General features: G+C 55.1%; 1 protein-coding gene across 1 annotated transcript; it reads left to right on the top strand.

The window, feature by feature from the left end:
• The first annotated feature begins 4,998 nt into the window (after positions 1-4,998).
• LOC118897125 (endoplasmic reticulum mannosyl-oligosaccharide 1,2-alpha-mannosidase-like) lies at positions 4,999-13,257 on the top strand. Its single transcript, XM_036856001.1, has 7 exons — positions 4,999-5,100; positions 6,505-6,695; positions 7,450-7,570; positions 8,029-8,226; positions 8,311-8,442; positions 9,190-9,343; positions 12,661-13,257. The coding sequence occupies exons 2-7, from the start codon at positions 6,571-6,573 to the stop codon at positions 12,714-12,716; spliced, it is 786 nt and encodes a 261-aa protein (XP_036711896.1). The 5' UTR covers positions 4,999-5,100; positions 6,505-6,570; the 3' UTR covers positions 12,717-13,257.
• The last annotated feature ends 1,206 nt before the right edge of the window (positions 13,258-14,463 follow it).

Genomic DNA, 14,463 nt, shown 5'->3' with positions numbered 1-14,463 from the left:
CCGACCAGAGCTCCGCTCCCCTAACGGTATCTTCTTGGCATCCTCCTCCCGAGCCCCCCCCCGCCAAGTCCCCGCGGTGCCTGGAGTAATGACTCCACCTTGTTAACCACAGTTGTCTGTGTTTGGCACAAGGACCTTGGACTGGGACCCTGGGCTCGGTAACGGTGGGCCCATCCGAGACCCGCTGTGCCTCTGTCTGTCCGAGGGGCCACCTGCCCTTGAATGGGAAGTAAGTTCACGCTGAACTGAACTCTGGTATTTCATTGACATCCTCAGCATTGAGTGTGTGTGTGGGTTTCTAGGAATAACTCCCTCAGTGGGGTTTTGGTTATCTGATTAGATTTGTATTTTCATTAGGTGGAATTTTTTTTTCTGGCCACTGACATCAGCTACCTAATGCTTTGTCTGCCTGTCTGCTTTCTCATGTCTTCAGTCGTCTGTCCTTCCTCAAGCTGGCCTCTTGAGCTAAGACATTCAGAAGGTTTCTTCTCAAACCCATTTCCTTTGGATAAACTTTGCCCCCGTCACCATTTAAAACTTTTAAGGACTTCTTCCTCTGATTCGAGTGTATGTCCCAAATGCTGCTTTTCTTTTACTTCTGCCTAGAATCAGGAGGTTTTTGTCCAGCTACTGATAGGAGACCAAAGGAGGGGAAAAAAAACCCAAAACAATTAATATGATCTTCCTTACCTTCATTCTGTAATTTCTGACTCTCGTGGTCTCATAAAAATTAAGGAAAAACAAAACTCTTATGCCTTTTCCCCAGACAGACCCTGCAACAGGTCCCTTCTTGTTCTTAAGTTTCTTTCACATCACTGATGCCGAACTTAAGTTGTGAACATTGAACTTGACCTCACTTCAATAAATGTGCCTGCTGGGGGCTTCCCTGGTGGCTCAGTGGTTAAGAATCTGCCTGCCAGTGCAGGGGACACGGGTTCGAGCCCTGGTCCGGGAAGATCCCACATGCCGCGAAGCAACTAAGCCCGTGCGCCACAACTACTGAGTCTGTGCTCTAGAGCCCGCGAGCCACAACTACTGAAGCCCGCGTGCCACAATTACTGAAATCTACGCGCCTAGAGCCTGTGCTCCGCAACAAGAGAAGCCACCGCAACGAGAAGCCCGCGCACCGCAATGAAGAGTAACCCCCACTCGCCACAACTAGAGAAAGACCGCGCGCAGCAACGAACACCCAACGCAGCCAAAAATAAATAAATGAAATAAATTTTAAAAAAAGAAAAAATTCTAAATGTGCCTGCTGCGGTCACTGTGGTCATATTACAAGGCCTGGTGGGTCAGGAGCATCCCGGGGCAACTACCACAGTCAGTTTGTCCTCTTCAGTTTGTTGTGAACCTGCCTTTCAGGAGGTCTTTTTTTTTCTTTTTTTTTTTTTTTTTGGCCGAACCAGGCAGCATGCAGGATCTTACTTCCATGACCAGGGATCGAACCTATGCCCCCTGCACTGGAAGCGTGGAGTCCTAACCACTGGACTGCCAGGAAATTCTCAGTTGGACATTTTTTTTTTTTCAGGAGTTCTTTAATGCCACCCAAGGAACTTGTACATATGGAGGGGCGGAAGGCATGAGCGCAGCTGGCCCCGCGGCTCCCGGGGTCCCCGGCTGCAGGGCCGAGGCGAGGCTGGCGGAGCCTGAGCCAGCACACGCGGGCTGCCGGTCTTTCCCCGCTGCCCACCTGTGAGCCAGAAACGGTCTCCGCGTGGGTTTGCATTCTCCTCGATCGCGGGCCCGTGCGGTGTGTCGTCTGCAGCAGTATCATCCCAGCCTGCGGCCCCTGCCGAGAGGCAACTTCCTCCAGTTCAAAAGCAGCATATCCCAGGCTGGGCCTCCGGAATTCCTCGTCGTCCCCACGGAGTGTGTCACAGTGGGAGAGATTTCCAGCTGTGCTCTTTTCAGTAAACAGTGTCACTGTCTGTCTGTCTGTCTCAGAAATGGAAGCAGCTGTCGAGGTTACAGCGGAACGTAGTCCTCTTCCTGCTGGTGTTCCTGATGCTCTGCGGCTTCCTGTCCTACATCAGTGTGGCCGACGAGTGGAAAGGTACCAGCTCCACGATTCCGCAGTGATCCGTGGGGGTCCCTGAGGGCGGGCTAAGCGGCAGCAGCGCGATCTCGCAGCTGCAGGAGGCATAGACGTCAACACATTGGCAGGAAGTGGAAATACAGAGAAGCCTAGAGTGTTCCAACGCCCCGGCTGGGAGGTGGCTGTTGATTTGAGGTTGTGTGACTGTTTCCCAAATGTCTGCTGTGAGGACCGGCATCTCACCCTCTCTGTCTCACAGTGAGATTCAGGTCCTGAGGCTGAATGCTGAGTCTGAACGCGTTGCGTGAATTTCCTAGCACGCGCTACCGGGGGCTGGGCAGGGCCGGGCAGGGTGCCAGTGAGGAGGTGCAGGGTCCCTTCTGAATTGCTCTAGGATGGCTTCTTTGAGGAGGAAAGTTAAAGAGTCGCTGTAGGTTTGCTCCAGTAAATGGCCCGTGTGCCACCTTGTGCCCTTCCCGAAACGGAAAACATAAAGGCAGAGTAACGGGCACGTGGGTGGGGATAAGGGCAGAAACTGCCAGGTGCTTTGGAAAAGGTGTGATTCCCTGTGGCCGTTCTGGAACTGCTTGAACTGCCCTCTTGGGAGGGCCCACCGCGTCCTTTTACACGGAGTCAAAGCTGTGTGCATGCCGTCTCGAGTGCACGTTGAATGTCCTCCAGGCCTTGTGGCGAATTTGAGATGAAGTAGATTCTCTTGTTTAGCCGTGGGCAGCAGTTCGGCAGAAGGGCCGAAGATGAGACCCGCAAATCCACCCGTCTTGCCAGCTCCTCGGAGAGCAGCTGAGAACCCGGAAACCTTCGCGGGGGCGTCCCCTCAGGTACTTTGAATAAACTCTCCGTGGAGTTGTAACCCGGGCCCGTGCCAGAAGCACTTCGGAACAGTACGTGCTGTTTCAGACAGACTGGGAAGGGTCCTGTTTCTTCCCATTTGTTTGAGGTTCTAACCTCACACTCCTTACTCTGGGCTGGTTGGATGAAGGAGACAGGGGAAAGGAGGAGGGCCATTCTGTCCTTCATCTTTGCACATCTGCTGTGCCGGATCCTTGGTAGGTGTGAACGAGACCCATCCCTTTTCTGTGGGAGCTACTGACGGGGGACGCTCAGGCGGGCGCTCCGCTCTGGACCTGCCCAGACCGAGTTGCTGGGGGCCTGAGTGTCAGTCGGGGCCTGGGGGAGAGGGTTGGGAGTACGCAGAGAGGGGGAGGGAGGGGCGAGGCCTCGTCCTGCGGCGCTTCCGGGGGCGGGGGGAGGACGTGGAGACTAGAGGGCAGTCTGGGCAGCCAGAGAGCCAGGGAAAGTCCCCTGCAAAGGGCGGTGGCTCCAGGGGGCACGGCCTTGGAGAACCCAGGGCGCTCTGCACCTGGGGACACCCTCCACTGCGGGTTGGGGTGTCCGTCCATATGCGCCGAGGGCCCCCCAGGGAGAGGATCCTGGGACAGGTGCCGGCCTCACACCCCTGCAGGGCTGCCCCGGGAGAGACAGGCGGCCGTTCTCCCCGTGTCTTACTGGAGGGTCTGTGGGTAAAAGAGGGAATTTCTCCCTTTGGAGCCGTGAGCATCCTTTCTTCCACTTCTGTGGCTGCTCTTTTGCCTGTTGACCTTCAGAGTCCTGTGAAAGCAGAACGCGGCACATTCCCCACTGAGAGACACCTTCCCACACCTCAGCGTCCACGACCCCGTCTCTGGTGTCTAGGAGGGGCTGGACGTGAGGGGCTGAACACCCGTGTCTCCTCTGGCACAAGTCCTGGGGCCGCTGTGCACCTGAAGGCCGCTCGGACCTTCTCTTCCGCTCAGACGCCAGCACTCGTCCCCAGGACCTGTTTGAGCGATGCAGCTTTGTTTCGGCCAGACCTGCGCTCTTGACCCGGGGGGCGCAGCTTGGTGGGGTTTGAATCCTTGGAAGGAGAATGTCTTCCGGGATCCTCCAGCAAGGTTTCCACGGATGCTGAAAAGCAGAGACTTTTCCATTCACAAGTCAGCGTCCTCACGTCCTGGAGGAGTTGCCAGCCACGCACACTGTTGAGGGCTGGCTGGGAGCCAGGAGGGGCGCCGCCCTGCCCGCAGCGCTCTGTCACTGACCGGCCACCTCTGCCACACCCTTCCGAGGAGGGAGCTGGGGAGTCCGGGCGCGGGCCTGCGACAGTGCCGTCTGCGGCTCCGTCCGTGGGGCCGTGCTGGCTCTCACCCTGCCGGCCCTGCTACCCTTAGGGTCTGACACCCGGAAACGTCCCTGCCAGGGGCTTAACCCGCTGTCCAGGGCGACACTCGCCCGTTGGCAGAGCCTCCATCCGGGTGGTCAGGGCCAGGAGCTGGCGAGTAAGGGGCTCCTCCCAGAGCTGCCTGTCGTAGGAAAAATGAAAATAATTTCCTGTGGGAATTGCAGCCGCTCCGCGAGTCCACAGCGCTCCCTGCGCGGGGCCGCATCAGACGGGGGGCAGCGTCCCAGATGGACGATGGAATCATTTCACGAGTGACTCTTGTCTCTTCTTGTCTCTGCCCAGAAGCCTCCAAGGCATTTCCGACGGGGACCCCCCAACCTGCAGATTAGAGCCCCCGATGGAGACGCCAAGGACAGGAGGCAGGAAGAGGCCCAGAGGAGGGCAGAGGCGGTGGGCGAGGCTCCCCGGGAAGACGAGGCGCAGGGAAGCCGCGTCAGGTACCGGCAGCAGCAGAGGCGGGCTGAATGGGGGCGCAGAGGCCGCCAGGGGGTCTCTGTGGTGTTTCTTTCCCTGAACAACAAAGAGAACCAGCCTGACGCCTAATGGCCTTCTCGTTCCTGTTCCTCGCAGACAGCGTGTGCCCCGTGGGGGGTGGGAGGGCGGGGCAGGGCCCCCCGCGTGGAGGCCAAGTCTGAGCCCAGCTCGGCTGTGACCTCGACCTCGGGGCGTCAGCACCTCTGCCCGGGGTCTGAGCGCTCTCCCTCCTCCCGCTCCAGCCGGAGGGGCACAGGGCCCGAACCGGAGCGGGGCACCCAGCTGCCTCTGAGAAAGGCAGAGGCCCCCGCCAGGCCTTCCCCGCAGGCCCTCAGGACGAGGAACAGTCCAGGTGAGGTCCCGCCTGCGCCCTCTCGGGCCTGCCCCGGGCACTCTGAGGGAGGGGGCGTGTGGACACGCACAGGAGCGGCGGGGCGGTGGGGGGTTCCTGCCGTCCCTCCGAGCGCCGCTCAGCCTTGGACACCCAGGTGCAGGGACGCGCGGGTCTCGGGGTCAGGCACCCCTTGGAGCTCTGGTGACGACGTGGGGCTCCTTGGCGGCTGTTGTCCCGTGTCTGGCGCTGCAGCTGCACAGGAACGTGTGTGCGGGAGGCTCGTTTCCCGCCTGTGTCCGGGCAGCCAGGGGCCTGGGGGCTGCGGTCCTCATGTTGCCCCTTGAGGGGTCAGTCTGTCCTGTTCCCATTCCACGGACAGGAGAACTGAGTCTGGGTCGCCGCCGGGACCCTCTGCTCTCGGTGCTGGAGCCCCCAGGGAGGACAGGAGAGCCCGGAGTGGGGACACGGGGCGGCCGTGTGGGGTTAGAAATGGACGGCAGAGCCGTGGGTGTCGACACTGACGGGACGTGTGGTGAAGCCGTGGACACACGTGTTCCCCTGCGCGGTAGCCCCGTGTGTGCGCGTGGTCCCCCGGCGTGTGGCGGGAAGCCGCCTCTGGTTGTGAATTCTGTTCACCAAAGCCTTCTTTGGTGCCCAAGTGCCTCCCTTGAATGTTCCGGGGACGCTGCCATCTGAGCAGAGAGAACAGAGGGCACCTGAGCAGGTGGGGCGTGGGCTGCATTCTGTTGAATTCCAGTCCCTGTGCTGAGCTGCGGCCTCTGAGGCGCCGCCCTAGGACAGCAAGCGCGCGTCAGCGATGGAAGGGGACACGCACCATTCATGTGAGGTTCCCGCACACATGAGGGCGGTTCTGCACTTCTGCCTGAAATGAGCCCCTGGCTCGTAAGAGTCACTTGCCAGGCACCCATGTTGCCGTGTCTTGGCAGTTGCAAGAGACCAAAGAGGAATCAAGCAGCTTACCCCAGGGAAGTGTATGAATTGACACGAGTGTGTGTGTTGGGTCCTGAGGGCTTTGAGAAAATGTGCACCGAGCTGTGGGGACACAGACACATGTGCCGCCCGGGCCGGACAGGTGAGCTCAGGGGAGCCCAGGATGGTTGGGTCGTGAGGAGTGTATAGGAGTTTCTCTAGGTGGCTGAGGACCTGGGGGCAGCTGTTACCATCAGCAGCAACCGCGGGCTCGGAAGCAGACGTGCCTGGCCCCCCTGCAGGAAGCGGGAGCGCACAGCCATCCTGGGCAGGTGGTCCAGGGCCACAGCTGTGGCCTTCAGACACTGTCCCCAGGAGGGGGCTGAGAACCGTGGCGAGGGCGGGTTCAGCCCTGTGGTCGGGCCCGTCGGGGCGGCAGCGTCCAAGGAGCGCAGCCCGCCCTGCTCATTGTCCTGCCCTCCTCTGCCCCAGGAGGCCGTGGAGGAGGTGACCAGGCACGTGCACTCCCTGCGCGGGAAGAAGGACGGGCTGGTGCCCATGTTCGTCAACACCAACAGCGGGCTCTTCACCCACCTGGGCGTGTTCACCCTGGGCGCCAGGGCCGACAGCTACTATGAGTACCTGCTGAAGCAGTGGATCCAGGGTGGGAAGAAGGAGACACAGTGAGGCCCGTTTCTCTGCCCTCGGGGCGGGCCCCAGCTCTCGGGGTGGGGGGAACAGGCAGCCTCACCAGCCAGGGCTGGGCCCCTCCGCGGGGCGGGTTTCTCCTCACAGCCTGTGTGCAGAGCCAGGGCCCGGCCGGCCGCCGGGGTCCACAGCTCGCCAGTGCCGGGCAGCCGGGGTCTTCCTCGGGCCTGTGGCCGCCCCTCTGCCCGTCCGCTCCCGCAGCCGGCAGCCAGGGCCGCCTGGGCCTCCTCGAGCTCAGTGCCCTGACCCTGAAAAAGCACGCTTTCCCGGGGAGCGGCACTAGCTCCTCGTCCAGCTTAGAAAATAGAGATGAACTCTCACGAGGATGCTGGGATCGCCTCAAGTCTCAGGCCAGGGGTGACAGTGACCCAGAATCAGGGGCAGGGGCAGCTCCGGGCCATCACCCACGGGTGAGACGAGGGTGTCACCAACTGGGGAGCCCGCGGGCTGGTTCAGAGAACCGGGGTGGGCGCGTCGGGGCCAGGGGCTCGGCAGAGACTGGTCTCTGGTGGCCCCTTGGGGCTGGTGGGGAGGCACGGGCCCTGGTGAGGGGCGGGGGCAGAAGCCCACGGGGCTGGCACGGGCCTCCACGCGGAGACTGGCGGGGCGCCACCCCAGACAGGGCAGCCGCGAGAATGGGGACGGGAGCTCAGGGTCGTGCCCTTTCCCGGAACACTGGGGCTGTGCGCCCGCCTGGCCCGAGCACATGGGCCCCGCTGGTCTGCACAGGCTGCTGGAAGACTACCTCGAAGCCGTGGAGGGAATCAAAAAGCACCTGCTGCACAGATCTGAACCCGGCAAGCTGACCTTCGTGGGGGAACTCGCGCACGGCTGCTTCAGCGCCAAGATGGTGAGCACGAGCGTGGTCTGACGCGGCCTAGCGGGGTCTTGGGGCTCCACCCTTTGTCCTTGACATCTGATGGCTCGTGACGGGGGGAGCTGAGGTCTGTGTGGTGCCGGGGCCCCTCCCCTGCTCCAAGCCCCGCCTTCCATGCTCGGGGGAGCCCCGCCTCCAGCTCCGCCTCCCCCTGTCCTCCTGCAGCTGGTGCTCTGTCGGCCCTCTGGGGCAGGAGGTGAGGGAGACCCGGGTCAGCATGTGCTCCCCAGGAGGTGGCGGTCCTTCTAGCAGCTTCTGCCCTGCACGCGTGGGGCCCCCGGTGTGTGGCCTGCAGTTCAGTCCCCTGTTGGAGCCGTGCCGGCACTCAGGCCTGTTGGCTCCTGGGAACATGGGAGGCCTGATAACGCTGGACCCGTGTGGAACCCGTGAGGCCGCAGGTCCACGGTGGTGAGGTGACCCTCTGATTCCAGGACCACCTGGTGTGCTTCCTGCCAGGGACGCTAGCTCTGGGCGCCCACCACGGCCTGCCTGCCGACCACATGGAGCTGGCCCGGGCGCTCATGGACACCTGCTACCAGATGAACCGTCAGATGGAGACGGGGCTGAGCCCCGAAATCGTGCACTTCAACCTGCACCCCCAGAAGTCCCGTAAGGACGTGCAGGTCAAGGTGAGCCATGCTGGGGCCTTGGGGCCCGGCGGCGCCAGGGCAGGGGCGTGGCAAGGCTAATCCTGAGCCCGCGTTCCTCCCCAGGCGGCCGACAGACACAACCTGCTGCGACCTGAGACAGTGGAGAGCTTGTTCTACCTGTACCGCCTCACGGACGACCGCAAGTACCAGGACTGGGGCTGGGAGCTCCTGCGAAGCTTCAACACGTACACGAGGGTGAGGGCCCGCCCGCCGCCTGGTCCTCGTCCCCAGCTCCTCACCGTCACCTGCCAAGTGGCTGGATGGGGGAGGCCCCACCCTGGCCGCGAGCGCCCAGCTGCCCAGCACTGCCCTCGACGTGTATATGACCAGGGGGCCAGGGCATCCCTCCTTCCTCTCTCGGGGGGCCAGCCTGTGTGGGGAGGGTCCCTGCCGTGGCCCGAGGTGCACAGAGCGTGTCCCTCCTGGGTTGTCTGTGTGGCCAGGGCAGCACTTTCCCACCCAGAGGTGACTTCTGGGCCACTGCTCCCCAGGACGGGTGCCATGACCACCACCACCCCCGCTGTGCTCAGGCCCAGCCGCCCATCGTACAGCCGGGGCCATGGCTCAGAGAAGGTCCTGCCCTGCCCAGGGCCCACTGCCCACCCCAGCAGAGCGGAGACTTGATCTTTGCCCTGTGGCACGTGAGGTGCTGGGTTGTACACCCCTCGGGTGACCTCAGGGCTTTTGCAAGACCTGTACAGGTTCTGGAGGTCGCACTTTCCATCTGGTCACTTGCAGGCTGCTGGCATCGCCCAGGGGGTCCCTGGAGGAACCAGGGCGGCCAGTCCTCTTGTGGGCCTTGGGGTCCTCACCGCCCCAGACCCTGCCCTGGGGGGCCGTGTGTGCTGCGGTGGGGCAGGGTCTCGGGAGGGTGCCTCTAGCCTGCAGCCCTTGAAAGGGCTGAGCCTGCATCGTGACGCTGTGGCCTTGGCTCTCGTGCAGGTCCCCTCCGGCGGCTATTCTTCCATCAGCAACGTCCAGGACCCCCGCAATCCCCAGCCCAGGGACAAGATGGAGAGCTTCTTTCTGAGGGAGACGCTCAAGTACCTGTATCTGCTCTTCTCCGACGACCCAGACCTGCTCAGCCTGGGAACACGTAAGCCTTAACTTATGTGTTCAACACGGAGGCTCACCCCCTGCCCATCTGGGCCCCCTCCTAGGTCGGGACGGCTCCCGAGTGGGTGCTGCCTGGGGGACTGATGAGTCCTGTCATCGAGGGTGCCTGTCGGCAAGACCCTGGCCCTGACCTTGGCTGTGTGGTGTCCACCCAGCCAGCTGGACGTGCTCCAGGCCGGGCTGATGACAGAGGCCAGCGGCAACTGGGCCAGGACGTTTCAGGGCCTCATAGCTGCTTGGGGTGGCCGCTGGGCTTCTGGTGCTCTGCTACTGGTTCTGGGCTCCTTGCCTGGTTCTCATCGGGGCACCATTAGGAAAAAGTAGGAATAAATCAGCGCTGTGATTTAGGGAGGTACCGTCCACCCGGGGAGCCTCTTCTTCCTGAGAAAATCAAATCGTGACTACATTCCTGAAACCTAAATGCCCTCCTGCTGGCCGTGCAGGGCTTCCTAGGGGTCCTGGGCCCTCTGGTCACCCTGGGCCACACTGGGTCCCCAGAGCCCATGATGAGATCAGAGACAGGTGCTGCGGGGACAGCCTGGGTACAGCTCAGCCTCGGGGCCTCACAACCTGTGAACACGCCCCAACCTGGGCTCTCAGGGGGCATCCGTGACCTCATGGGGATCCGGGCCCCTGGCTGGCTGTGGTGTTTACACGTTGGACTCAGGGATCCTCCCCTTGCCCTTGCAGGGGCTGGGCGGGGCTGGGCGGGCAAGTTCACCGGCTCCCAGGCCAGCTCTGATTGATGGACTTTTCAGTCGGGATAGAAGCACGTTTGCTCTAACTGTGAGGTTTCCCCTGTGGGTAAGCAGATCTCTGTTACTGTGAAACATCTGGGTGTAGATTGAGAGACCCCAGTTTTCTGGGTCCCACCTCCACATTCCATCCACTGATAGTCATGTTTCCACCCAGGACAATCCTGCTGTCCTCAGTCCTTGAGTTTATTACACCTGCAACTTTTCTGGTATCATGTCAGGTACATATTCTGTTTTGGGAATAAGTAGTTGCCATCTTAGCTTACCCCAAAAACTAACAGCAAAGGGGTGTAGCAATTGATGATGGGAACAAAAGTTAATGAAACACAGAACTTAGGTGTAATGGAAAAGATCAGTGAAGCCAAAGAAGAGGGTAGGTTGTCAGCCGCATGGCAGAGTCGGCAGCGCCATGCTCTCATTCCCCCAACAGAAACATCCGCACACACACACACAGAATCAGAACCATCACAGCCAGCTTTCAACAACAGCAATAACAAAATCACAAGGAAAATTTTAAAAGCAGGAAAGTATGCTCCATTCAAAGGAACAAAATTAGTTGATAGAAACCATCCCTGAAGAACTTCAGACATCAGAATTATTAAAAAAAGACTTTAAGAGAATTGTCTTAAAAATGCTAAAAGAGCTTAAGGAAAACATGCACATGGAAGTAAAGGAAATCCAAAAAATAATGTATGAACAAAATGAGAATATCAATAAGGAGAAACTATTAAAAGCAAGCCAAGTCTCATACTGAAAAGTACATTAAAATGAAAAATTCATTAGAGGGTTCAATAGCAGGTTTGAGCAGGGAAGAGAAAGAAAGTGAAGTTGGGGTAGGATTATTGAAACTAGTGTGACGAGAAGAAAGAGAATAGAATGAAGAACAGTGAACAGAGACCAAGGGACCTCTGGGATCCCATCCTAAGTGGGCCCCACGTGTGCATTATAGTAGTCTCGAAGAGAGGGAAGGGCAAAATGAATATTTGAAAAACTATTGTTAAAAACTTACCAAATTTGATGAAACATATGAACCTACAACTCCAAGAAGTTCAATGAACTCCAAGGATCAAATCATAGAGACTCACACCAAGACACTTTAATAATCAAATTGTTGAACGACAAAGAGAAAATCTTGAAAATAGCATGAAATGCCTTGTTATGTACAAGCAGTCTTCAGTAAGATTAAGATACTTTCTCATCAGAAAACCATAGAGACCAGAAGGCAGTGGTATATTTAAAGTGGTGGGGGGACTTCCCTGGTGGTGCAGTGGTTAAGAATCTGCATGCCAGCGCAGGGGACACGGGTTCAAGCCCTGCTCTGGGAGAATCTCACATGCCGCGGAGCACCTAAGCCTGTGCGCCTAGAGCCCTGCTCCACAACAAGAGAAGCCTGCGGACCGCAACGAAGAGTAGCTCCCGCTCGCCGCAACTAGAGAAAGCCCGCGCGCAGCAACAAAGACCCAACGCGGCCAAAAGTAAATAAAATAAATAAATTTTAAAAATAAAGTGATGGGGGAAAAACTGTCAACCAAGAATTCTATATCCAGCAAAACTGACCTTCAAAAATGTGGGAGAATTTAAGGCATTCCCAGATAAACAATAGCTGAGGGAGTTTGTTGCCACCAGACCTGGCCTACGAGAAATGCTCAAGGCAGTCCTTCAGGTTTAGATGGAAGGACATTAGTACCTCAAAGCCATAGGGAGAAATAAAGATCTGTGGTAAAGGCAAAACCATGGGCACGTATAAAAACCAGTATTACTGTATTTTCGGGTATGACTCCACTTTTTATTTACTACATGATTTGGAAGACAAATGCATAAACAATAATTACAAATTCATGTAATTGTGCACACAGTGTACAAACATGTAATTTGCAATGACAACATAAAGCAGATGGAACTGTTTAGAAGCATAGTTTATGTGATTGAGTGAAGTTGTCCACCTGAAGTACACTGTTATAAATTTAGGATGTTAAGTGCAATCTCCCTGGTAAGCAAAGGAAATATCTAGAAGATATACACAAAAAAATCCACAAGAAAGCTACTAGAGATAATAAATTCAGGAAAGTTGCAGGGTACTAGATCAACAAACAAAATCAGTTATGTTTCTACGCATCTGCAATGAACAATTCAAAAAGAAATTAAGAAAGCAATTCCATTTAAAATAGCATCTAAAATAATAAAATAATTAGAAATAAATTTAACCAAGGGGGTGATTTAATTGTACACTGAAAACCATAAAACATTGTTAACATAAAGAAAACCTAAATTAAGTGGAAAGATGTCCTTTGTTCATGGGTAGAAAGATTTTTTATTTTTTTGGCTGCACCACGCGGCTTATATGATCTTAGTTCCCTGACCAGGGATTGAACTACAGCCCCAGCAGTGAAAGCACCGAGTCCTGACCACTGGACCACCAGGAAAGTCCCAGGAAGACTTAATTGTAAGATGTCAGTACTACCCAAAGTGATGTACAGGTTCAATGCAATCCCTATCAAAATTCCAACAGTGTTTCTTTTTTCTGTTCTTTTTTTTTTTGCAGAAATTAAAATGTCAATCCTCAAATTCATATGGAATTGCAAGGGGGTCCCTGAATAGCCAAAATAATCTTGGAAAAGAACAACGTTAGATGACGCACATTTCCCAATTTCAAAACTTCCTACGCACAGTGTTCAAAACAGTGTGGTGTTGTCATAAGGATAGACATATAGACCAATGGAACACAAGTAAGGCTCTAGAAATAAACTCATATATCTATGGCCAATTGATTTTTGCAAGGGTAGTAAGTCTATTTAATGGGGGAAATGATTTGCCTTCAGCAAACGATTCTGAGAAAATTAGATTTCCACATGAAGTTGGACCCCTACCTCACACCATATACAAAAAGTTAACTCAAAATGAATCAATGACCTAAATATAAGAGCTAAAACCACAAAACCCCTATTAAAAAACATACAGGTTAATCTTCATAACCTTGGGTTTGACAATGGATTCTTAGATAAAACTCCAAAAGCACAAGCAGCAAAAGACACATGTTGGACATCATCAAAGTAAAAATTTTTGTGCACCAAAGGACACTATCAAGAGTACAAAGGCAACCCACAGAATGGGAGAAAATATTTTCAAACTACAAATCTGATAAGGGTTTAATAACCAGAATATACTTTTTAAAACTTCTACAACTCAACAACAAAAACAAAAACTCTTGAAACTCAACAACAAACAACAAAACCTCAAAAACAAAAACCCAAATTAACAAAAAACTAAAACTCAAAATGAAGAATGAAAACAACTTTTATAATGTCAAAAGGGTACATTATATGTTATGTGTAATTTAACACACACACACACACGAATGTGGGCATAACTGCAGGTGCCGCGTGGGTCAGAGCTGAGAGCACTGGGACCTGCTTGGGGACACCCCTTGCCCATTCAAGACATTTCTCCAAAGAAGATTTATAAATGTTCAGTAAGTACATGAAAAGATACTCAATGTCACTAATCAGGAAAATGCAAATCAAAATCTCAATGAGAGACCACTCACACTCATGGGATGCTACTATTAAACAGAAAACAAGTGCTGGCGAGGATGTGGAGAAATCGGAACCCTTGTGCACTGCTGGTTGAAATGTAAAACGATGCAGATGCTGTGGAAAACAGTACGGAGGTTCCTCAAAATTGAAACATAGAATTACCATATGATCCTGCAATCCCACTTCTGGGTATACCCCCCCAAAATTGAAAGCAAGGTCTTGAAGAGATATTTGTATACCCAGGTTCACAGCAGCATTTTAAACAATAGTCAAGAGTTGGAAACAACCCAGGTGTCCCCTGATGGATGAATGGATATGCATAATGTGGTCCATCCATACAATGAAATATTATTTACCTTCAAAAAGGAAGGAAATCCTGACACATGCTGTGATGCAGATAAGCCTTGAAGACGTTATGCTCGGTGAAATAAGCCAGACGCAAAAAGACAAATTCTGTATGACTCCACTTACATGAGGTATCTAGAATAGGCAAATTCATAGAGACCAGACAATAGAGGTCACCCCCGGCTGGGGGAGGGGGAATTGGGAGTTGTTGTTTAATGAGTGAATGGTTTCTGTTTGGGAAAATGAACTAGTTTTAGAAATAATGATGATGCATTAAAGCCAATGCATTTAGTGACTTTCCCTAGTGGTCCAGTGGTTAAGACCCTGCGCTCCCAATGCAGGGGGCCCAGGTTCTATCCCTAGTCAGAGAACTAGATCCCGCATGCCGCAACTAAAGATCTCATAGGCTGCAACTAAGACCCAGCGCAGCCAAATAAATAAATAAGTAAGTAAGTAAAAGAATATTT

The sequence above is a fragment of the Balaenoptera musculus genome, chromosome 6, assembly GCF_009873245.2.
Source record: "Balaenoptera musculus isolate JJ_BM4_2016_0621 chromosome 6, mBalMus1.pri.v3, whole genome shotgun sequence".
Lineage (NCBI taxonomy): Eukaryota > Metazoa > Chordata > Mammalia > Artiodactyla > Balaenopteridae > Balaenoptera > Balaenoptera musculus.
Note: the sequence above shows the minus strand (reverse complement) of the source record. Positions and strands in the feature narration are given on the sequence as shown.